We start from the raw sequence: 24,242 nt of genomic DNA, 5'->3' as shown, positions 1-24,242 counted from the left end.
CTCTACAGTTCCAGCACTTTAGTTTCTTGTCAATCCTTTTCTGTCCCATGGCATTTAATTGTCAGTTTAACCCGCCTCTCTTATTTCCTGTGCTCTGGGATGTTCAGCAGTTCCTTCGTATGTGGCCTACAACACCGCAGTTCCAGCACTTTATGGTTGGTTTCTGCCTCATTTGCCTGAATTGTTCTTCCATCGCTCTTGTTATTGGCATTCAAATCCCACTTCTGACACCAAAAATTGTTGCATGTGTACGGGTTCGTTACAAAATGAATGCACAAGTCCGATGAAAAATGAACAAAAATTTATTATTATTACAACAAATATGCTTAAATTTCCTAAAATATTTGTGCAGTATTACAATATCTCACAGTAGTTATCTTTAAACTACTCAAACGTTCAAGAGAACTTAATTAAAAACAGCTAAAGAAAGATAATCCGCGAATTCGCTACAAGAGCAGTTTTCTAAACAAACGCTGAAAACAACAACAAACTAAGTAACTACAAGGAACTGAAAGGTTTTCCTCCTTTTATAAGATTTTAAAATCGCACGCGAGAATTTTCTAGTACTTTCTCGAAATCAAAAAGGGATATTTATTAAATGTTACATGCACGCGCTCTTGTATTTTCAATTTTACGGCTTAGCTTTCTTTTACTATTCGTCATGCGCTGCACTGCGTGGGAAATAAAACCATTTAACTTACAATTCAACTAACGTTAATTATTTAAATGCCAAATTCGTAACAGTATGTATATTCCCATGGTCTGCTGAATAACTTTTGGCACAGTTGATGCAAGGAATATTTTACTACAACTAAGGGGTGCTCATTATACAATGCATGTCAACAAGGCACATGAGCTCTAATCGGGTGATGTCATGTTAACTAAAAAAAAAAAAAAAAAGTAACCTCACCATTATGGGATTTGAAGTATTTATGAAGATATTTATACAGGAAAAGATAGAAAAGTATGCAATTGCACTTTGAAGACTTCAACCAAAATGTTGAGTATACCAACGCATATTTTATTGTTTTACTTTAAAAGTTTGTAGTATCTTAGTTAAACTCCATATGGTTTAACTTATTTCTGATAAACTTCATCCTGGGTGGAGGATGAAAGAGAAATTATGCTAATATCCATGGCCAGCTTGGTACAGTGTCAGTATGTGCATCATACAGATTTGGATATTGATTTTGTACTATGAGTTTTGTCTTCTGAAAGAGCTCCCATGATGTCTAGTGCCTGAAGTATTCTTTATTCCATTACCCTTATTTACCATTACCAAGTGGGCAAAAGAAAGTGTGTTTGTGAAGAAGGAGAAAGTCATTCAACTTGACTAAATAAACAGTTGCCTACTCGTGAGTAATTTATATTTGGAGGCAGCTAACACTAAAATAATTCACTACAATAAGCTCATTCAGATAATATTGTTAGGATCTTGCTTTAATTCAATATTTATTAAATGCTTATAACTGAAGTGATTAGATCATTTCAGTTCATTCATAATTATAACTTTTTAAAATCTAAGACATATGATAAATACATTCCTTACAGATGAATATAATCCTGGCATAACTAATGATACCTATATACTCAATAAATAAAATACCATGCAGGTACCTAAAATATCTTGAGAATAATTATCATGCATTAAGACATAAACTGCAGTATATATCAGTAAAATTAAACTTTTATAAAGTAACAATAAATGTTTATCAGACTGCATATAAGTAAAAGGACACAACATTTTTTTTAAGATACTTTAAAATATATTAATGATCTTAAAATTTATCTACTATCTAAAACAATGCAACTAAATTTTTATTCTAAGTAAAAAACTGAACCAGATCATGTCTCTAAGACAATGCATGTTTTTTTGGGGAGGTTAACCAAAACATATTGCTACAAAAATAAAATTGAAGAAAACTGTACCAATCAATTTTTACATGAAGTGGTGAAAACTGATGTTAATGATAAATCACTTGAAGAAAACCAAAATAATCTAAATGTGATGAATTGCAAGAATTTCAAGATAAAGGTTCACTGCAAATATTGAAGAACTTGAAAAATGGATATGTAAATTCCCCTCTTCTATTACTTAACTTTCCAAATGGCTGGCCAAACCATATACATTTTGTTTGAGAATAATTTCACTGAAACTTTTATATAGTTATACATACATGCATCTTAAAATGTGTTCAAATAATTAGAGAAGTTTATTAAAAGAAAAGAAATCCAGCTATGGAATAACAAGGGCGTATTGTAATTAATATCAGGAAAATGTCTTTTTCATGATATTTTTGGCAAATCTGCATTTTTTGGAACCAAAGTTAAGGATGCTTGAAGGGTTAAATAAACATATTAAATGTGACAAAATTTCGCAAGCACTTAATACTTTCTTTTAAAGAGATTTAAGTCTAGATGTGAATATGGATGAAGTTCCATTTTAGTTGCATAACAAAAAATTTTATATACTCTTATTTTCTTGTCTTAATTCATGCATAAATTATACAAATCATATATATGTATAAAAATAAATACATAAAATAAAATAATATATGAAGAATTGAGTACTTTATCCCTATACTGAAAACATTAACAGTGAAATCTGCACAGTAAAACTTTCAAATGAATTTTCAAGATAAATGATACAAAACATAAGACAATTTTCTTTAAACATATAAGAACTATTTTGTTTTGTGACTTTTTTGAAATCTCTCTGGCAACTGGAAAATTCCTTTTTTTTAAAAAAATCATTAAGTCCATTTGTAAGAAGTTATCAAGCTGCTACTTGCCAGTCTCCAAAGAAGTGAACTCCAGGCTCTTCTGAGAATTTTGAAGTGACTTGAAGAAATGAAAATAGGGAAAGAAATGACTTGTGGACATGGGGGATGACCCAAAACATGCCAATCCATACTCATCCATTTGTCTGACATTAATTGCAATGTGCGGCCGAGCTTTGTCATGATGGAAGACAACACCTTGACAAGTGGTTAGCTCTGGATGTTTTGCTACAATTTTTCACTCTTAAAATCGGCATTTGGGAAAAGTACTTATGAAGTATTTTCTCCCTCCTTCCCGCATGACTTCATGGTGTAACGGTAACAACCTCAGAGCATATTCAAGAGGTCCACAGTTTGAGTCCCAGAAAAAGCACTGCACATTTTTCATGTCTCTAGCTTCAAAAATAACCTAATGACGAAACAAGTGCTGCCCGAAGTAAAAGGTGATGGATGATAATTCATCATCATCAAGATTTGGCGATTGGGTCCCTGAAACCCGCAGTCACCCTTTAAAAGTATATAAGGTATTTTCTTCCTCCTTTCTGCATGCCTTCATGTTGTAATTGGAAGCGTACTCAACATGTATTCGAGAGGTCATAGGTTCGATTCCCGGCTAGGGCATTGCACATTTTTCACATCTCCTGTTTCTAATGAATCTACATATTTTTCTGAATTTATTGCAACATTTCATAGTATGCAACCCTTAGCAGTCCCACCATATACAAGGCATTACTTTTTTTGGATACAGCCTTCATTTTCAATGTCATTATAGGACATTCTTTTGGCTTACTTCAAAGGGGCTTCTTTTTTTTCAGCAGAGAACTGAATGCTAAAATTCACGCGAGTATTTTCTGCTCTGTTGAAGCATGAGGTATCCATACATTATAGTGGCTTGCATTCTCATTCAAATGATCAGGTACTGTACTTTCTTCAGTACTTAATCTGTCTGATAGTTTCTGAACTGTATAAATGCAGATTTTTTGTGATAGCTTCTTTAAATAGGTCCTTGTATACAAAGAATGACTGTCCACGGCAGACATAATCTTTCCACGGTTAGATTTTTCAAACTACCTTTAACATTAACAGTGAGATCTGCACAGTAAAACTTTCAAATGAATTTTCAAGATAAATGATACAAAACATAAGACAATTTTCTTTAAACATATAAGAACTATTTTGTTTTGTGACTTTTTTGAAATCTCTCTGGCAACTGGAAAATTCCTTTTTTTTAAAAAATCATTAAGATTATGCCATTAAAAACAGCACTTTGTCCATATAAAGTATAAATTTTATGAGCAGTCTGACAAGCATTTTTACCCTTTTAAAAGTAAAAGAGCATAATATGATGAAAATAAACTTTTGGGTTCTTTGTTCTTAACACTGCACACACACAAAAATCATACCTCAACACATGCTAGAATTATGCAGCATAAGCAGAATGGACTAAATATAATCACATAATAAAATAGTCCTTATCAGCAGTAACAAAATAATTAAAAGTAAAAGCACTCTGATTTGAGAAGCTGCAGAATTTTCTGGATAATCCAATACATTATTACAAAGTGATTATCACTTATTTTTATCATTAATTATTGATGAAAAAATTTAATCTTAATTAGGTAGTACAGTAGATGAAACATGAAATTACTACATATAATGTCATCTTCTTTCCATCTGTTATTAGTATTTATCAAAAGAAAATAATACCTTCTAAATTTTCATCTCCAGTAACTGATGAATCATTTGATTTTTCATCTCCAGCAACTGATGAATCTGTTAGTAATTGTTTATTTTCAGTAGGTGTATTTACAGTAGATAAACTTTTTTCTTTATCAATATATTCATTTTGCTTTGAACGAGAATTATCAGGGGTATCAACCTCTAAAGAGAAAAAAAAAAAAAAAAAAAAAAAAAAAAAAAAAAAAAAAAACAGAAAATGTATTACAAGCATGCTGGAGAAAATGTTTCATCTCTAATAAAGCCAAAACAATGCAAGTTGCATTGCAATGATAATGCAGTTTGATCCAAAATTAAATACCACGATACAAGTGTTATAAAATAAGAACAATAATTGTCTAATTTTAAGTGCTACCTGATGCAGAACAATCCATGACATTTTGTATTCCTTCGATGCTTTCAAAAAATTCACTACCTATTTCACTATCATCATTTAAAGCTTCAATATCAAATGTTTCAGACTCATCTATTAAGAAAAAAGAAGTTAAGATTAATACTTGGGATTTACATGAGAATTACGAGCAAGGAAAAATAAACTAAATCAGACTTACACATTGCTTTATTCACCAAGGCTAAGTTCTGCTTTTCTTCACGTTTGAATTTCAACTATAATGAAAAGAAGAGTTTCACTGTTAAATTTATGTAGCTATTTAGAAATCTGGTGTACCTTTTAAATCTCTTCAGCTTTAATAATCTTAAAACTGGTGTTAAAACTTTATTATTGTTTTTCCATTATAATAATGTACACATACGTACAGATGCTTATAACATTACACATCAATAGATTCATCCAGTATTATAAGGAAATGATGACTTATGTTTTAATTTCAATTACTTTGAGCATTTCAAGTAAAATGATTTTAATTTGATTTTCTTTCATGGTTTCTTAGTTTGTAATTAATTTTCGTCTTGACTGTTATTGTTTCAAACAAGTTTTTACACAAGGGCATTTTGCACCAAGCATTTTGAAAAGTGGTGTTAAATTTTTAGAAAATCATTCAACATGGTTAATACAGCTATGAATACATTAGCTGCCAACATTTATTTCAGCCTAAGTAAATTATTACTTTTTATTACAAATTAATTTTAATAGGTACATTATTTTAACATATACAGATTTTATGAAACATTAGCAAAATTTTAAAGTAGCCCAAGGAGAGATGGAATAGCAGAAAGTTTGTAAAATCACAGACATAAATTTTAGAGCTACAAGTTTGCTCAAAGTAGAAAATTTGCAAAAAACTTATTTGTCTGGCAACACCAATCTCATCTCCAAAGCCTTACAAATGAACAGCCTGTTAACTATTTTTTACTTATCTCTTAATATTTATGTAAACAGATAATATATTTATAAAGCAAAATGTTTAGAACATTTAATTATGTTTCTTCAAAAACATCTTCAACATATCAAGCTCATATAATAAAATCTTTTTTTTTCTCTTATAAAATATCAGTTTATACATGAGACTTGGGCAATATGCTAATATCCTTTTAACTTCTTACTTTTTAACACATTTTTGTAAAAATATTTTGCTAAAATACAACAACAAAAAATACAGATTTTGGAACTTAACAAATATATGCAACCAAAATCAAAATAAAAATATAAAATATCCATACTGCATAGAATTACTTGAACTTTATTACATTATTAGTTACAGAAATAAAATAGAAGATATCACTGATTATAATCTCTTGTACCTAACAATTTTCTTAGAACATATTTGTTAATACACTTTTTCAGTTTGCTTATTATATTATGTAATTATGTTTCACATAGCTATACAGCCATGGATTGATCATTTGTTATGATAGACATGGATACTATTTTTTTTAAAGTACTTTAATATACTTAAGAATGAATAAAATGATATTGCAGATTATTAAATAGCAAAACAGAAATGCAAAAAATTACAAAATATGCATATAAAATGCATTTATATTTTATCAGGAATATAAATGCATTCAGGATTACATATTTTTAATAAAAATTAAAAACTAAAAGTTCATATACAAAACTCTGAAATAATACAGATGAATTAAAAAATGCCAACCTTTAATTCCCTTCTTGTACGATTAGTTAACAGTTTTTCCATCAATCCAAAATCTGTCCCAACTAAACTGAGAGCTTTATAAAACTTTGCAGTTTCTGAAAGAAAGATGACTGCTAATTACATTCATGGTAATAAATTTTGTTATTTTGTAACCAAGTGTACAATGGAAACAGTTCTGTAATTTACAAGAATGCTTAACTACACTTAGAATTTACGTTGGATGTACTTTAACAAATATGATTATATGATTTATAAACACTTTTAATTGCACTATTAAATATTAGATTTAGCAGATTTTTGAAACTTTCAATCTTCTGCAATACTCAACAAATCTGTAAACTTATTCTTCAGCTTCAATCATCAAGTCATAATGATCAAAAAATAAAATTACACTATTATAATTTAATTTTATATATCTAATATATACCAGGTTTTAAAGATTGCACAATTAAATACCTTTTGAATGAGTCACAGATGTACAATTACAATTTAGCAATCAATGAACTTAATAAACTAGATTTTTAGGTGATGACTATTTTTACTAAAAATACACAAATCTTATGCTTTGTCTAATGAAATTTAGGTACTTTTCTGTTTTACCGGCACAAGTGATAAAGTCCACAGCTATTTCTTATCAGATTGATTGTTTCTTTCAATAATGGCATACAATTACATATAATTTTTACCAGTTCAATTTTATTCTTTAAGGCCATTCGCGAGAATTAAATCAATTAGGATGCAATCACACTGCTCAACTGAAGACAAAAATATAGAAAAGGCAAAGTCAAGGGTCATCAGTTCTAATGAGAATGCACTAGCGAAGTAAAGCACTGCGGTTCTACATAATTTCTGAGTAAGCTATTCGAATGAATTGAAATGATTCTTGCATTTAAACTTGTATTCCAAATTAAGATTTAACTTGAAATTAAGGTAGATAATTACTGACAGAATTAGATTTTTGTAGCTTAGTTTACGTGAGATGAGATCACTTGGGGTCACGTGATATGAACCGGCGAATCATGATGTTGTACCATGAAAGCATTTTAAATTCTTAAATTAATGTCTTTTTTACAAAATTTTAAACAACATTAAAATTATACAGTCAAAAGTCGTTAATTCGGACACCCATAATCCGGAATGATCTATAATCCGGACCTCAAAGCTACAAACTTTCTGCGCATGCACGTAATACCTTTACCGCTGCGAATTTGCATGTGCGCGTGCACAAAATACGTTTACGAATGCGTGTTTAATGTATAATGGACGGGATAAGCTAAGCTAAAATTATTTAATTATCTATTTCAGTTAATGTTGCAGATTGCGTTGTTCCTTAATCTTCAAATTGGATCCGGATTATTATTTTTTCCAGACTGTTAGAGCAATTTTATAAAAGTAAGCTTGAACTTTCGATTATGTCAAATAGAATTTCCGATATATATTTACTAATATGTAAAGGATATACAAAGCGAAAGTATCTTTCGGAGTCCATTAAACAAAAAATGGAATTGCTGCAAAAAATGGATAAAGGCATATTCTTTGTTTATCTAAACTTTAACGTTTGTTTATCTAAACTTTATTTATCTTTAACGCTGCGGTGGCATGCAATGAATTGGAAGTTGATTTGTCAGCACTACCCTTATCTTAAGGGCAGATGTTTTTATTTTATTTGGCTTGTAATTGCTTACTCAATGTAGTATTTCATCTCGATGTACTCTGTCTTTGATATGATTTAAATCAAATGCCTCGTCATTATAATTCGCTTCCGATAGCGAAGAAAGTGACATAGGTTATTGAAAACGAAAAAATTTCGATTGACAAATTAGTCGGTATTCTCGACACAGCAATTATAGGACTTGAACAGCGGAACTTTGTAACTGAACAAGAAATTATATCTGTTTATAGAATTAAAGAAAATGTATTATCACATAAGAAACAAAGCAACTGAAACAACTTACATTGAAAGAAATGTTTAATAAAGTAAACAAATAAATATTAAGCTTTTTTTGTAAATTTTGATACCCTTTAGATCATAATTGTTCTTTATTTTGTAAATTACAGTTTCATATTTTTACTTTTATAATTTCTGCATGCCATTTTACCAGATTTAAACTGATGATCTATAATCCGGAAAAATCGATAATCCGGAATTGCCGAAGTCCCGACGAGTCCGGATTAACGACTTTTGACTGTACCTTGAAAATAAAAAATTCTTAGAACTAACATTTGTTAGCGTTTTTTTATGTGTATACCGTATGTTGTCGCCAATAAAGTCTGCTTGGCAAGATTTGTGCCGTTGAAACGGAAAAGTATTGAAATTTAATATACGATATTAAAACAGTCATATGATTTTGATTATTTTTTCTATGAATCAGATCCACATATTAGACAAAAATAAGATGATCTCAAGCAGAACAATCAGCTGGTACCATGATCCAGTGATAAACTACCAATAAATGCTTGCTCCCTAGTTGCAATCATACCCTTTGTTGTTTTTTTTGTACCTACATGCATGTACTAGTAAATGCACACTGCAAGCAAAATTTACCAATTCTGTGTCCACTTGCAGTGAAAAAAAAAAATTGCTACTACTATGCGTTTTTAAGTTACTCTGTTAATGGTAACACATCTAACATTGATTGCCAAATGACAAATGTCATAGACATGACATGACACATTTCAGTATTCCTTTCTGAGCTAAATACCTTTATCACATTTGAAGTGCATTTCTGTGCTGCCTAGTACAGAAGTTCTGCTCATGTTGCTCGAAATCAGTGGAGAATTTTAAAAAGGGAAAAAAAGAAAAAAAAAAAAAAACTGAAAGCTTTCAGGTTTTATATTATGTTCAAAGGAGCATTTTTTTAAATGTATTGTACGTTAACATTATTGATTAAATATCATGTTCTTCACACTTAAACCATAAAATTCAAATCAACATGAATATCGCAAAATAACTTGAAAAGAGCATATCTTTAAAATTTCTAATACACAGTCTCGTGCATTGGAGATAAAAATGTACCCCCCCAGTACAGTGTTGCCATTGCTCACTTTGAAATCGTTGAGTTTGTTAAAGTGTTACAAAATATAAAATCTATAGTAAAACAAATTTTAAATTCCAAATTAGGGCTTCCAAATGCCCATATATTTGGTGGAAGATAATATTACTCAAAATTTGATGGCTCTACGTACCGCTGGTTTATCACAATGCGAGAAACATACATACATTTATACAGACTCTTCATAATTTAATTTCTTTAAATATAACACAGGGCAATAATATCTGGTGACAACAATTTGAGAAATGAGCTGACATTTATAGTGAACCAATGCAAAATGCCAAAATAAAATTAATAGTCCTTCTGGGCAAACTGCCCCTTTGGACTAAAAAAAGAGAACACATCTCAACTGAATTTTTGGGGGATGGGCTCTCATCATAGCAGAGAAGGTATTGTTGTAAAAAGCAAGCTATCATTTTTGCGATCCTCAAACTGTAACCACAAAAAGAACTTCGTCAATCCTACAGACAGTAGTAATCCCCAAACTACTGAATTGTGTTACAGGATTCTGAAACTAAAGGAACAGTGCATGCGGAGTACCATACCACAAATGCTTCCGCGTTGTCTCCCAGAAACATGGTGGAAATTTGTTTATAAAAGATTACTATTTTTTGGTCATACTGCATGACATTCATAGTGTATATGGCTTAGAGACTCATAAAAGCACGCCTTTCAATGACCCCTCCTGCTATTGTTTTGTAAAATTGGAGGCAATTTAAATTTAATGGGACAAAAAAATTAATATTTTTAACTTCCCTGTACGAAGTAAAATGAGTATTGTAATCACAAAAAGTTCGGTAATGAAAATAAACATTTTGACCACTATTGAATGCAATTTAACGATGTTTTTGCATGCCATCTGTACTTAAGGGCACAATAAAGGAGTCTTTTTCGCCAAATGAATTATAAAACTGATTTAAAATGGATTCAAAAGAGATTTCTCCACGGCATACGGACATATCTCACATACCTCAAAAACAAGTAGCCTCAGAACATTGACATTTTGTATATGACTGCTTTAACATGCAGTTGTGCACCTTCCTTTTTGGTTGCAATCGGTCGCACCAGAAGTATATAAATATATATCCATTCTGTTACTTGGCTCAGTGAGCTCATTTTTTTAAATCTTATATGTTGGTAAATTGTGCATTTTTTGCTTAAAAATGAATTGTATTGTTCTTATCTTTCAGTTAAGATTTTTATGCCTTTAATTAATATGCATGCATCAGTTGTAGAATTATCAACAATTTAAAAGTTGTTTAAGTGCAGCTAAACCTAAATTTTTAACATAGCAGACAGATTTGCTTACATTTGAAACTTAGTAGAATAGTGAATTCAGTTTCTGCACCTTCAGTGTATTTTTCCCAAGTGGGACCAAAATAAAACTTTCAGTTTTGCGCACTGAAAAACCTGCCTTCTCGCCTGCTGGCCGAATTGCTTGTTTTTGCATAGAAGCTGTAATTTTAATTGGAAAAATTGTGTTTTAGTACTTTTCCGTTTCACCATTGCAAATTTCGCCAAACAGACTTTATTGGCGACAACATACAGTATACACATAAAAAATGTTAACAAATGTTAGTTCTACAAAATTTTTATTTTGAAGGTATAAACATTTCAATATCATTTAAAATTTTGTAAAAATGCAATAAATAAAGCCGATAAATTTGTAAAAAGACATTAATTTAAAAATTTACTAGATGCTTTCATGGTACAACATCCTGATTTGCTGTTTCATATCATGTGTTCCCAAGTGATCTCATCCCACATAAACTACGCTACAAAAATCTAATTCTCTCAGTAATTATCTACATTAATTTCAAGTTAAATCTTAATTTGGAATAAAAATTTAAATGCATGAATTATTACAATTTATACGAATAGCTTATTCAGAAATTATGTAAAACTGCAGTGCTTTACTTCGCTAGTGTATTCTCATTAGAACTGATGAATTTAAACCTCGACTTTGCATTTTCTATATTTTCGCCTTCAGATAAGCAATGTGATTGCATTCTAATTGATTAATTACCGCGAATGGCCTTCGGGCATAAAATTGAACTATCTGGGTAAAAATGCTATGTAATTGTATGCCAGTATTGAAAGAAACAATCTGATAAGAAATGGCTGTGACTTGTTTTGAAAAGGCAGCGTAAAAGGTTACTATTGAGGATATTCCATTTGACTTTGGTTGTACCATTTTTGGCGACTTTATCGCTTGCGCCGGCAAAACGGAAAAGTACCTGTTTTTTAATTGTTTTAACTGTATTTGGTCCTTCATGTTTTTCTATATCTTTCAATTCTTAATGAAGATATTTTGAGTTTTTATGTATTTTTGCTTTCCGCGTGTATATAATTTAATACTCTGTTCAGGGAAATCATGTGGTGTATACATTAGATTTTTTTAAATTAATGAACGGAAACATTTTTATATAAAAAATATTTTAGTGACACCATGCAAGAAAGAAATAACTAAGAGCTGTAGAACGCATACTACATCAATAAATACAAAAACAAAAACAAAAAAAAAAAAAAAAAAAAAAAAAAAAAAAAAAAAAAGTACATTTACTTTACGAAAGCTACCACTGGCACCCTTACAACTGTAATCTGCACGCTCCAATAAATTCACTTCTGCTTGCAATAATTATACTTATATGACAATAAACATATATGAATGCTTCCTTATATGCACAACATAACAAATATATTAATGCATGATTCATTTCCTACTCTAATTAAAAGAAAATACAATTATTTGGTTTTAATTTAAACATGAAATAAAGATCATTAATTTTTTCGATTACAAGAGGCTATCTTATATGCAAGATTTATCTCTTTCTTCTAAAAGACATTTAAAAATGCAAGAGGTGTTTCAGAATATCAGTCAGTTTTGTATTTTGGCATTAATGTAATTTACACAATGAATGAAGCAATATTATTTGGTACTTTTCCGTTTTGCCGAAGCAGGCGATAAAGTCGCCAATAATGGTACAAGTGATGCCAAACGGAATATCCTCGCTGGTAAACTTTTACTCCTCAATTTCAAAACAAGTTGTAGCCAGTTCTTAACAGCTTGATTGTTTCTTTCAATACCGGCATACAATTACATAGAATATTTACCAGAGAGTTAAATTTTATGCCCTAAGGCCATTCGCAGGCGTTAATTAAGTGAATTAAGATGCAATCACACCGCTCACCCGATGGCTAAAAGATAGAAAAAACAAAGTAAAGGGTTAAATTCATCAATTCTAAAGAGAAGGCACTAGTGAAGTAAAGTGCTGTGCTACATAATTTCTGAGTAAGCTATTCATACGAATTGAAATAATTCTTGCATTTAAACTTGAATTCCAAATTAAGAATTAAATTGAAATTACTGTAGAAAATTACTGACAGAATTAGATTTTTGTAGCTTAGTTTACGTGAGATGAGATCACTTGGGGGTCACTTGATATGAAGCGGCAAATCATGATGTTGTACCATGAAAGCATAGTAAATTCTTAAATTAATGTCTTTTTACAAATTTATTGGCTTTTTTACAAAATTTTAAATGACATTAAAATTATACCTTGTAAATAAAAAATTCTTAGAACTAACATTTGCCAACATTTTTTATGTGTATATTGTGTGTTGTCGCCAATAAATTCTGCTTGGTAAGATTTGCGCCGGCAAAATGGAAAAGTAGTAATTATTTAAATAAATTACATGTGGGCTTAAAGATGTTATTCCTTAAGGATGGGTCTTCAACCTTTCACAGCCGAGGGCCACATTAGTAAATTCACAAAGTTCTTTGGTTCACAAGTCTGTCAAAAAAATAGTATAGTCAGAAAATTTTATCTAAAAAATCTGATGTGTACACCACATGACGTCCTTATACACAATATTAAATTATACGCATTTTTTCTTGCATTTCATTTAAACTTATTGGATTGAATTAAATCTACTTTACCGACAGCGCATAAACCACAATAGAATAAATGCATTCTTTAAAATTCACTGTATTTGTTTACCATAGCGACAGTTTGGCGCTAGATTCACTTAACAGTATTACATTTTGTTCATATTATAACTCAGAATGCATAAAATTTATATCATTCAAAGAATTATCTAATCATTGCCATAAGTTCTATTCAAATAATATAATAAAGCTAGAACAATGTATAAAAGAAATTAAGCAAACAAAACAAAAAACAAACAGTTTTTCACAGACGATTGAGTATTTCTCATTCAATTAATTCAGTTCTCACTTCGTGACAAGGCAAAAATACATAGAAACTCAAAATATCTGTATTAAAAATTACGAGGTAAATCTGAAACACTTATTTCCTCGAAAAAATTCCAGAAAGGATTAAGCATGATTTAATTCGCAATAATAAATGAAGGCATTATCTTTGTTGTTGCAAAGCTAAGTTTCTCTAGATTGGCAACAAATCCACTAGTCTGCTGTTTCAAATGTAAACAATCAATGGCCGCCATAAAAAAAAAGGCTTAGCGGCACTTAAACAACTTTAAAATTGTTGATAATTCTAAAAATATTGCATACAGATTTACTAAAGGCATAAAAACCTTAACCGGAAGACAAGAACAACATAATTCAATCATTTTTAAAGTAAAAAATGTACAATTTACAAACATATAAAAGTAAAGAAACCAAGATCATCGAGCCGGGTAACAGAGTAGATATATATATAAAAATATATTTATATACGTTTGGTGCGACCGATTGCAACCAAAATATGAGGTGCACATCTACATGTTATAGCAGTCTTATATACAAAATTTCCACGTTCTGAGGCTACTCGTTTTTGAGTTATGCAAGATACGTACATATGTTCATACAGACGCCACAAAAAATTCTCTTCAGAATTCATTTTAATGTAGTTTTATAATTTTTTTGGAGGAAAAGAATATTTTATTCTGTCCTTACGTACAAATATCACGCAAAAACATCATTAAACCGCATTCGATAGCGGTCAAAATGGATTATCTTATCTAGTCATCAATTCCTATCTCGCTCATTTGCGGTTTTGCAACTGAGGATGGTGGTTCAGTAAATACCATCGAAACTAGTCCTGCAAAAATTTTGAAAATAACGCTGATTTTTGTTATTTGACTTCTAATTTAGTATTTATTCGGCGTGTTATTGTGTCTCAACGAAGAGATAGTGTTACAGATTTATATATATATATGCACATTGGTTCCAAAAATTCAAACGAAAATCGAATTAAAATGTTTTAAAACTTTTTTTTAACTATGGAAATAAAAGTGTAAAGATGATGGTACAGAACGATGTTACAAAATGCATTTGTAATTAGGGAAAAAAAAACTTGTATTACTGGCAGAAGATGGTAATTAGTTTTAATGTGAAATTTGACATTGTTTTTGCTTGATTATAGCTTCAGTATTCGGTTTAATCTGTGCTGTAATTCGCAAAGTTTCCTCCAAATGTCTATCTGTCAGCCGTGTTCTTGTTTTTGATTTTAGGATTTTCATTTTACAAAAAGACTGTTCACGAATGTAAGTACTGCCAAAGATAGAAGACATAAAGAGTGCATGTATACAAATTCCTGGATACTTGTTTTCAGTTACGTACTTCGAATTAAAAAAATTAATATAGGATTTTCAAGAAACTTGCATTTTACTGCAGAGTAACACTGTAAATCTATAAATTCTAATTGATGTTCAGGTGGAATACATATTACATAAGACAAAGTGAAATTTTTGAAAAGTTAGTTATTTTCAAAAAATTTTCATCTCAAATAATATCAGGCATGTCATTAAAATGTTTTATACATCAAGAATAAGAGAGAAAAAAAAAGTTTTTTTTTTACAACAAAAAGCTGACAAGGCAATTTTTCTTGAAATCAAAATTTCTTAAAATTCTTCAATTTTTCTTCAAATTCAAATATGGGGCCACTAAAATACCTTCAGCAGGCCACCCGTGGCCTGGACCCCTGCAGTTCAATATGCAGTCCATCAAGGCTGCATGCAGCATTGGAAATAAATGAATATACATATACATGAAAACTGCAATTCACAAATAATGTTAAAAGTACCTTGAATACTCCAAGTTGAATGACGTCTTCTAAATGATGAATAAGTTGTATCGTCATCCCTTACAGTTTCAGTTGATAACGTCTCAGGAATACTCCTCTGAACTGTCAGAGAGCTTTTCTCAATGTCAATTTCCCCATTCTCATCTAAGATAAGAAGGGGGGTAGAATGTACTATAGTCTCCTGTACAGAACTTTCACCATTGTCTTCAGCGCAGTTTGACTCTTCAATTCTGCATTTTGTAATTGCATTAATTACAATACTTGTTAAATTACTCACAGAACATACACAATTGTTATGCAGATGATGTTATAAACTCTTTTGACCATTTTACTTATGAATTATATTTAATTACATTCTAGTGTCAGAGCAAAAAAATTAGACAATTTTCTTCTAACTAAAAACTGTATAACCAAAAAATGGTACAGAAAAAAAATTAAAATTTACGATATTAAAAACTTTTTACCATGATTTGACAATGCAATACTTACAATTCATCTTGACGAGAATTAGAAACAGAAGTATCATCTGTTTTTCTGCCCCTATATACAAAAATGTAAGATATCAATACAAGAAACTGAAATATTAAAAAAATGCTATTTACTCTTATAAAAATACATACTGCATCGGAGATGATGATGGATTATAATATATTAGGTCCATCATGGTCATTTTGCTTCTTTCAGGAGGTGTTGCTCCTTTTTTTGGTATTGCGTAAGCATACTTTCGTTTCTTTTTAAGAACCTAAGAAAAGACGCTTTATGAATTTTCATAAAGCTAAGGAAATGAAACAGTATTCCAGTGAAATCCAAATAATCAAAAATGCAGTGAGAAGCTAAAAGTCACAGAAATAGTAAATATTGTATACATGGCATTTCTACACACATATATCAAAAAGAGGCTGGCCACATATATGTATCAAAAACACTTTTGATACCTGTTACAAAAGATGATGAACAAATTAAACAGAAAATTTTAGCGCTGGCTAAACAGGAAATTTTCTCAGAACTATCTGTCATGATCAACTTTGCTGCTCAGATACTCTCTTATTCCAATGCTTATACATTACCACAGAATTCAAGATTTGTTTGTATAGTGGTGAGCGTAATTTGCATCAATAAATTAAGGTTTCAAATGTTTTGCATTCAGAAGTGAACTACAGTACATGGTAGGTATCACAATGGAATCTTCCTATCATCTGAAGTGTTCTTCAGGTTGGAGGCAGCTGTACGGGAGTATAGGCACATTTATATGAAGCAACTGCTAACAACACCCAATTCAGGGGCAATTATTGCATCTCTACATTTTGAGAAGGCAGTTGGTGGAAGAACATTTTAACATGGTAGTGTATTGTTTCATTAGTCTTTAATTACCATGAGGCAGACTGAGGAACAATTTACTAATATCATGGATTAAATTATCTGCAGAATGGGAAAGCAAGCATGGTAAGAGCAACCTAAGAGCAACTTAAGAGGAGGGTTAGCTTTCTGAAGGATATTTTAAAGAAAAATTGGCTCATATTTAGATAACACACAGGTAAAACTATGGGAACTTCCATGCAGCCAGCATATTCCTTAAGATCTGAACTTAGACTGAATATCCAGCCCTAACCAATCTTTTCACCCACACTAATGGGCAACTAATATCATGATTTGCTTTCCTTCTCCTATAATATAGGCTTCTTGAAGTATTTTCAAATAAACAGGAGGCACAATCCATTTATTCAGCATCATCTAATGCAATGCAGTTTTAGCACAAATTTAATGAATTTTTACTGCAGATTTTACAAATGGCTGTATCTTCAAAAATAACATCACCTTACTCACTCCATGATCCAACAAAGTGCTGCCTTCCTGAGTGCTCTGGAAGCAGCAATATATTATTAGGTACCTAGTCCATGATTTTTGGCTTCTCAAAGTATAAATAGTATAAAGAAAAGTATAGATGCCTTGCAAAATATATCAAAATAGCATACTTCTTTATTTTCAGGTCTTTTCTTTGGGGAATTCAAGATACTAGTCAAATGAGGATATTTTACAATACGATTTTCAGATGAAGCAACAACTGGTACACATTCCTTTTCTACTGAGAGATATCTAAAATTGTACATAATATACAGAGTGAAAAAAATTAATTAAACATACATAAAAATAAAGAATGTGCATGCTTGCTAAGAAAGTGCTATATGAATAAAAAGAATAATGAAATTATTGCAAGGAGTTTTAGTGTTTGAGGATTGTGAAATAACTTTTACTTCATCATGTTAAATAAATCTACAGCAAAAAAACAGGTATCTAAAATTATTCTATTATGAAATTTCTTCAAAATAAATAATATTAGCTTCTTGTTTGCTAACATAAAGACGTCCAGTAAAAATTTAGTTTCTTGCATTAATTTTGGTTTATTTTGCACATACATTTTTAAAATCTAAAAATAAAATTATAGTATTAAAAACTAATGCAAGAAAAATTTGTAAGATCACATTTTATCAATTTTATGTTGTTGTGAAACTAGAAACAGTTTGCCATGAATCAAACATGTGAAGTACACACAAATAAAATGAATATAGATTTGCAGTTTTCTCACTTTTTGTTAAAATTAACCCCTGAAGAAGGCATGGTTGTTTGTAAACATACAGTGTCTATGTGGCAAAGAAGTACTCAAAATACATGGCCAGCTAAAATTCTCTTGAGAGGTTGGGGGTAGATGAAGATGAGTGGGAGACCTTTGGAACCTCCCATGGGGTTTGTTCTCCGTCAAAATTGGGGTGGAACTAACCTGTATAACCAATACTGAAATTTTGGTAACGCCACCCTTCTACTTCTACATGTTAAAATTCAAATGCTTATTTAATTACTTAAAATTAGGCAAGAGAAAATCTCCACACAATTTTGTACTGCCTAAAATTATAGCATTAAAAATGTCTTTCAGTAATTACAATGATGAGCAGTATATTTTAATTTGCATCAATTAAATACATTATTAAAAATACTATAGATCTAAATTATTAAGAAATGCATTTATTACATTTAAATGACTCTATCTGTATTGCTCAAAATTATAGATTAATTACAAAAGTATATTCAAAATCTTATGGCAATTCACTCAAAATCGGTTAACCACGGACTGAACTACCAGTGTTCAGTGATATTACCGCTCGGTTGCTGTGGGCCTGATTGGTATAGTGTGTAATACTGCTGGTTGCCATATTGTTGGCATGGGATTGAATTTTGGAAAAAGCTCAGATGTTGCTAGTGCATAATGCAGTGGTTATCAATCTTTTTGGTCCCAAGCATCTCTTTCATCATTGGTAGACTATCATCCCCCCTTTTTCTAACTTGAAAAATACATATACATTTTTATTTAAATTTACATTAATTTTTAATGTGTTTCATAAATTAAGCAAGTATAGAAAATGTTGATAAATACTGAAACGTGAATAAAAATGCATTTTATATTCATAAACTGAAACTAATCACTTAACAGGTAAATAAAGTCTGACTGCATTTCTCCCAAAACAGTGAAATTCCTCTCCAAAGGGGAATTCTTCAGTGGTTGAGAATTTGTGTGGCATTTAAAGTATTAGCAAGAAAGAAGTCTTTTTTAGAGGTTTGATTATATGGAAGATGAGGAATTCTATTTTTTACATTATTTATTTTAAAAAATACTGTACAGTCAAAAAAGAAAATTTTTTTTCCAGATTTGTAAAATAAAATAAACCCAATTGTCATAGCAAAATTATATTAAAAAAATATTTTTCATTTGCTTAAGTTACCTATTCTCTGAACTCTCTTCATTAACCTTTTTTAAAATTTCAGTATTTGAAGATCTGTTTGCAGGAGTTTTATTTTTCTGAGGAATACTGACAGAGTTATTTACAGTAGAATTTTTGGCTGTCCTTTGAGCCAATCCTGAAGTTTCAACTGTAGATAACAGCCTATTATCCACATCACAGTCATTTTCATTAATTGCTTTGCATCTTTCAGGTGACACAGCAGAAGAAATGGGTCTAAAGATAAATAATAAATGTTACTTAAAAGAAATATTTAAAACATTATTTCTACAAAATACTACTAAAAGACCAGTGAAGTCTGCATAGATCTCTATTTTGAATAATAATATGAATAATACTAGTCAATAATGATACTTTTTTTAAACTGAGCATTTATCAGATAAGACTATAGTATATCGGACAGTTTTAACCATTAACTTACTGATGATGCCATTCGTTGTTAAATGGCAGAGACTTATCTGTATTCCCAATATATTCATACAATTCTTTTTTAAAAGCAGTTTCTCATACAAATCAGATATTGCAAAAATTGGTACTTATGCATTATCCCGTCAATTGTGAAACTGTCTCCAAGTAGCATGATTCATAAGCAGTTATGGTGTAGTTTATTTGATTATGGCAAAGCATACAAGAACTATTTCCCTAAGGAAAAGGATGCCTTTGTGCAGGGCTTTTCAAGGGGCATTGGCTTCTATCCATGTTTGATGGATAAGCATGAACTTCAGGATTCAAGCTTACAGGATCCTACCACCAAAAAAGAGTGAAATGATGGGCACGATATTCTCAGCTGCATATGGCCAACAAATGAATGGAACAACATCTGTGGGACGTTTGACCTCGTAGCTAACATGCTAAACAGAGCTCCCGATAAAAATCAGAGGTATGACAAAAGAGTAGAAAATCAATAGAAATGCAGCAGAAAAGTGAAGTGGGTCAAATACTGATTATTTATTAAATAAAGAGGCATCAGCTACTTTAGAACTCCGGAGGAATGATTGGTACAATTTTTAAGTGATGTCTATCAAATTTCATAATTTGATGATAGCCAAGTTTCACAGTCGACGAGATAATATGCAAGTACCCAAAAATTTATTGACTAATTTTACTTATCAAAATGTATGCAAGAATTGTCTTAGTCTATTTCTCAGCCCCTCCCCAAAAAGTTAAAAAGCTTTTAACAGAGAGACTGGATAAAATTACACAGCAAAAATTTCTATAAAAAATTTTTTAAACAAACTTGCTGTCAAATGCTCGGAGACAGTAAAAGTGAGAAAGTAAATTATACTCACTCTGACTGCAGAGATTTTTCAGTAGTATTAAGAACATCACTGATAATCCTGAAAATATAATGAATTTTAAATACAGTAGCATTGATTTTTGTAAGTAAATATATTGTGTCATTTTCAAAACAAAATTAATTAAATAGTAGCCATTATGCTTTATTAATGCTATAACCTACTTATAGGAAAAAATAACAGTGCATTCTTGTCATTAATACCTTTCTATGAAACGATTAGTTTAAATTCATTATGACAGATATTTTGATATAATTCTGCTATCGAAATCGTACATGCGTAAAAATGCCAAAACTAGCAAACGTGCCCATTTAATCACACATAAATTTAGATAATTCCATATTTTTAAATTACCAGTGAAGTATTGGTTCAATTTGTCAATTCTTTTCTAATAACATAATACATAATTTGGTTGCTGCCAAAATCAGAAATAGAACTTTTTTCAATGAAAAGGCATCATTCATGACAGAAAAGAACCTTGAGATGAAACTGCATTTTATCGATAACTCAACAACGAAGGAAAACTATATACAAGGCTCCTGTAATCAGAAGAAAGATTTAAGAACTCAAAATTGGTTCGAAAGATAAAAAATTACATTCTTTGCCTATTTTTGATGTTAAGAGATGACATCTATTGAATTTTCTGAACTTCACCTAAAGATGAACCACAATACAACTGTGGACTGAAATTGTTACATTTATGAGGTGAGTGCCACAACTTTAATTGTTCGATCTAAGTTGAAAATCTGCAGATGTGAAAAAAATTATTGAAGTAGATGAAAGCCTTTTGACTTGAATAAAGAAATATGAAGAAAGAAAAGAACAAAACTTGAAGAAAAAATAATGCTGGGTGTGTTCTTCTGACACAATAAGTTTTCAGCACATTGTGCAGAGATTCAAATGAATGTTTTTTAGTTGTTATTCCAAACTGATTGGTAAAAACTTTTAATGTCATAAAGAAAAATGTTACAAAGGGAAGCATTATTCCTACCAATTGTTGAAAAGCATATAAGTCAGATGAATTGCAAGATGTCAGGTTCGAACACGTTACCGTATATAATTTTATGGACCCCAAGAGGACATGTAGACATAAATAGAGCTGCTGCACGGTAATGCTAATTGGTATAACAAATGCCATTGGTATTTATTATGTGCACTGCTCAACAGCGCTTCGATTCTTATTTGACCAAATTTATGTGCAGACATTTACACAAAATCTGAAATTTTCTCTGCAATGCTGCAAAGACAAAAAATTTTATGCCTCCATTTTAATTTTCAGTAATGTTTAGCCCTTTTTAATGGATTATAGTACAAAAGTGTAATACAGTACAAAGTCCATAATCCGGACTCGTCGGGACTTCGGCGATTCCGGATTAAGGGTTTTTCCAGATTATAGATCATCAATTTAAATATGGTAAGATGGCATGCAGAAATTATACAATTAAAAATATGAAACCGTAATTTATGAAATAAAGAGCAATTATGATCTAAAGGGTACCAAAATTTACAAAAAAAAGTTTAATATTTATTTGATTACTTTATTAAACATTTCTTTCAATGTAAGTTGTTTAAGTTACTTTGTTTTTTGTGCTAAACGCGGATGCATAAACATTAAACGCACATGAATAACATTAAATATGCATGAATAACATTAAATGCACATACGTAAATGCATTATGTGCATGCGTAAACGTATAACGTGCATGAGTAAAGCATACAAAAAAAAAAGTTTGTGGCTTTGAGGTCCGGATTATAGATCATTCCGGATAATGAACGTCTGGATTACAGACTTTGTACTGTATACAAAATTTAATAATTAAAATAACATTCTTAGATAATTATTTACTGTTATACTTCCATCCTTTTGCTAGGATTACTTTTGTTACTTATTTTTGGCATCATTCGTATCAGTAATAGTTCGGCAATTTTTTTTTAAGGTCCCAATAACAGAACTGAACCTACTTTCATACAACAGAAGAAACAATAAAATATTAACATTCGAAACTGATAAGATAACCACTTAGAATCCTTTTGATGAATGTTTTAATTATATAAATATATTATTCATTAATGCAAACAAAAGTACTTGCATACTTTTCAATCCCAACAGAACATTAATTTGATTTAAAAAAATTTACGGAATATATCCTTGAAATCTACTTTAGATATTAAAAATCTGTCAATAAACATGTGAACATTAATGTGAAACAAATTGCAAACTGTATACAAGTCTTTTGTTCTTCCTCTATTCTACGAATTGCTATATGGATAGTTATAGCATGCTCCTTTCCTAAAAAGGGGACTAAACAAATATGATGAAGGTGATGTCAATTCTGTTTTAATGTCTTTCTTACAATATGCAGAACAGCAGTTTAATTTTCCATCAAACTTTTGGTACAGTTAAATTTTTCTTCCCTCCCTTTTCTCCCTTTTTGGTGCATGCATATAGGGATTCAAGACCTCAGAAGGTGCTGTAATAAATAGCAGAGAATGCTAGGTCGTCATAAACGGAGGCCGTTCAAGCAGGCAAACGATTTTACGAGGGGCATGGTGATCAGACTGAGAAGGGCAGTTTGGTCTATACAGCAAATTTCAGCTGACACACACTTTGATGTGTCCACAGTGCACTGGCTATGGTGGTGATGGTTGGAACAATAAATGTGGCAAGTTTGAGGGGTGTCGGTGCAGCCAGAATGACGTCAGCACACGTGGATAGATGCATCTGTCAACAAGTGAAGGTGCACCCACAAGCCACTTCTACCTCCATTCTACAGCATGTTCAAAACACCCTAGATGTTCCCATATCGACCAGAACCATTTGTCGTCAATTGTTGGCTAGTGGCCTGCTGTCGTGGCATCCATTAAGAAGACTGCCATTGACCCCACATCACACACAGCAAAGTCTGAAATGGTGCTGGGCTCCAGATATGTGGACAACAGAATGGCACAGGGTTGTGTTCTGAGATGAGTCATGTTTCTGATTTTCCACTGATAGTCGTGGCATATGAGTGTGGAGACAGGTCGAATTTAGCAGCAATTGAGGAATGCCTCACCATGGTTTGAGGTGCAATTGCAAACGATTCCAGGTTACCTTTAAGTTCGTATTCAAGGGCACTATAATGGCCCAATGATATGTGGATGATGTGCTGCAGCCAGTGATGCTCCCCTACCTTCAGGAAGTGCCCAATGCCCTTTATCAGCAGGATAATGCCCGACCACACACTGCTCGCATCAGCCAACAAGTTATTCTGCAATGTTTACAGATGCTTCCCTGGCAACTGCTATCTCTTGATCTGTTGTTAACATATTTTTTGGATGTCATTGGATGCCATTTGCAGACCCTGCCACTATCACATTCAGAAGATGAACTGGGACAAATGGTTGACAGGGAATGAAGAGCCATTCCTCAGTTCACAAACTGCAGTCTGACTGACTTTGTACCTAGATGTGTTGCTTTGTGTATCGCCATCCAATGCGGTCCTACA

At 31.2% G+C, this 24,242-nt stretch overlaps 1 protein-coding gene across 4 annotated transcripts in view; it reads right to left on the bottom strand.

The window, feature by feature from the left end:
* The window catches only part of Bdp1 (transcription factor TFIIIB component B'' homolog Bdp1), an 81,838-nt gene that overhangs the window by 23,039 nt on the left and 34,557 nt on the right, over positions 1 to 24,242 (bottom strand). For all 4 annotated transcript variants that reach the window (XM_085818692.1, XM_085818683.1, XM_085818697.1 and 1 more), the window contains 10 exons: positions 20,752 to 20,799; positions 19,445 to 19,678; positions 17,645 to 17,765; positions 16,292 to 16,413; positions 16,161 to 16,211; positions 15,672 to 15,901; positions 6,572 to 6,666; positions 5,069 to 5,123; positions 4,873 to 4,983; positions 4,488 to 4,661 (listed from right to left, as the gene is read on the bottom strand). In XM_085818692.1, coding sequence (XP_085674818.1) covers positions 4,488 to 4,661; positions 4,873 to 4,983; positions 5,069 to 5,123; positions 6,572 to 6,666; positions 15,672 to 15,901; positions 16,161 to 16,211; positions 16,292 to 16,413; positions 17,645 to 17,765; positions 19,445 to 19,678; positions 20,752 to 20,799 — 1,241 coding nt within the window. The remainder of the gene's footprint in view (positions 1 to 4,487; positions 4,662 to 4,872; positions 4,984 to 5,068; positions 5,124 to 6,571; positions 6,667 to 15,671; positions 15,902 to 16,160; positions 16,212 to 16,291; positions 16,414 to 17,644; positions 17,766 to 19,444; positions 19,679 to 20,751; positions 20,800 to 24,242) is intronic.

This window comes from Stegodyphus dumicola, chromosome 1 (genome assembly GCF_044657685.1).
Source record: "Stegodyphus dumicola isolate Sdum_Otavi_A_Nest chromosome 1, ASM4465768v1".
Classification (NCBI taxonomy): Eukaryota; Metazoa; Arthropoda; class Arachnida; order Araneae; family Eresidae; genus Stegodyphus; species Stegodyphus dumicola.
Note: the sequence above shows the minus strand (reverse complement) of the source record. Positions and strands in the feature narration are given on the sequence as shown.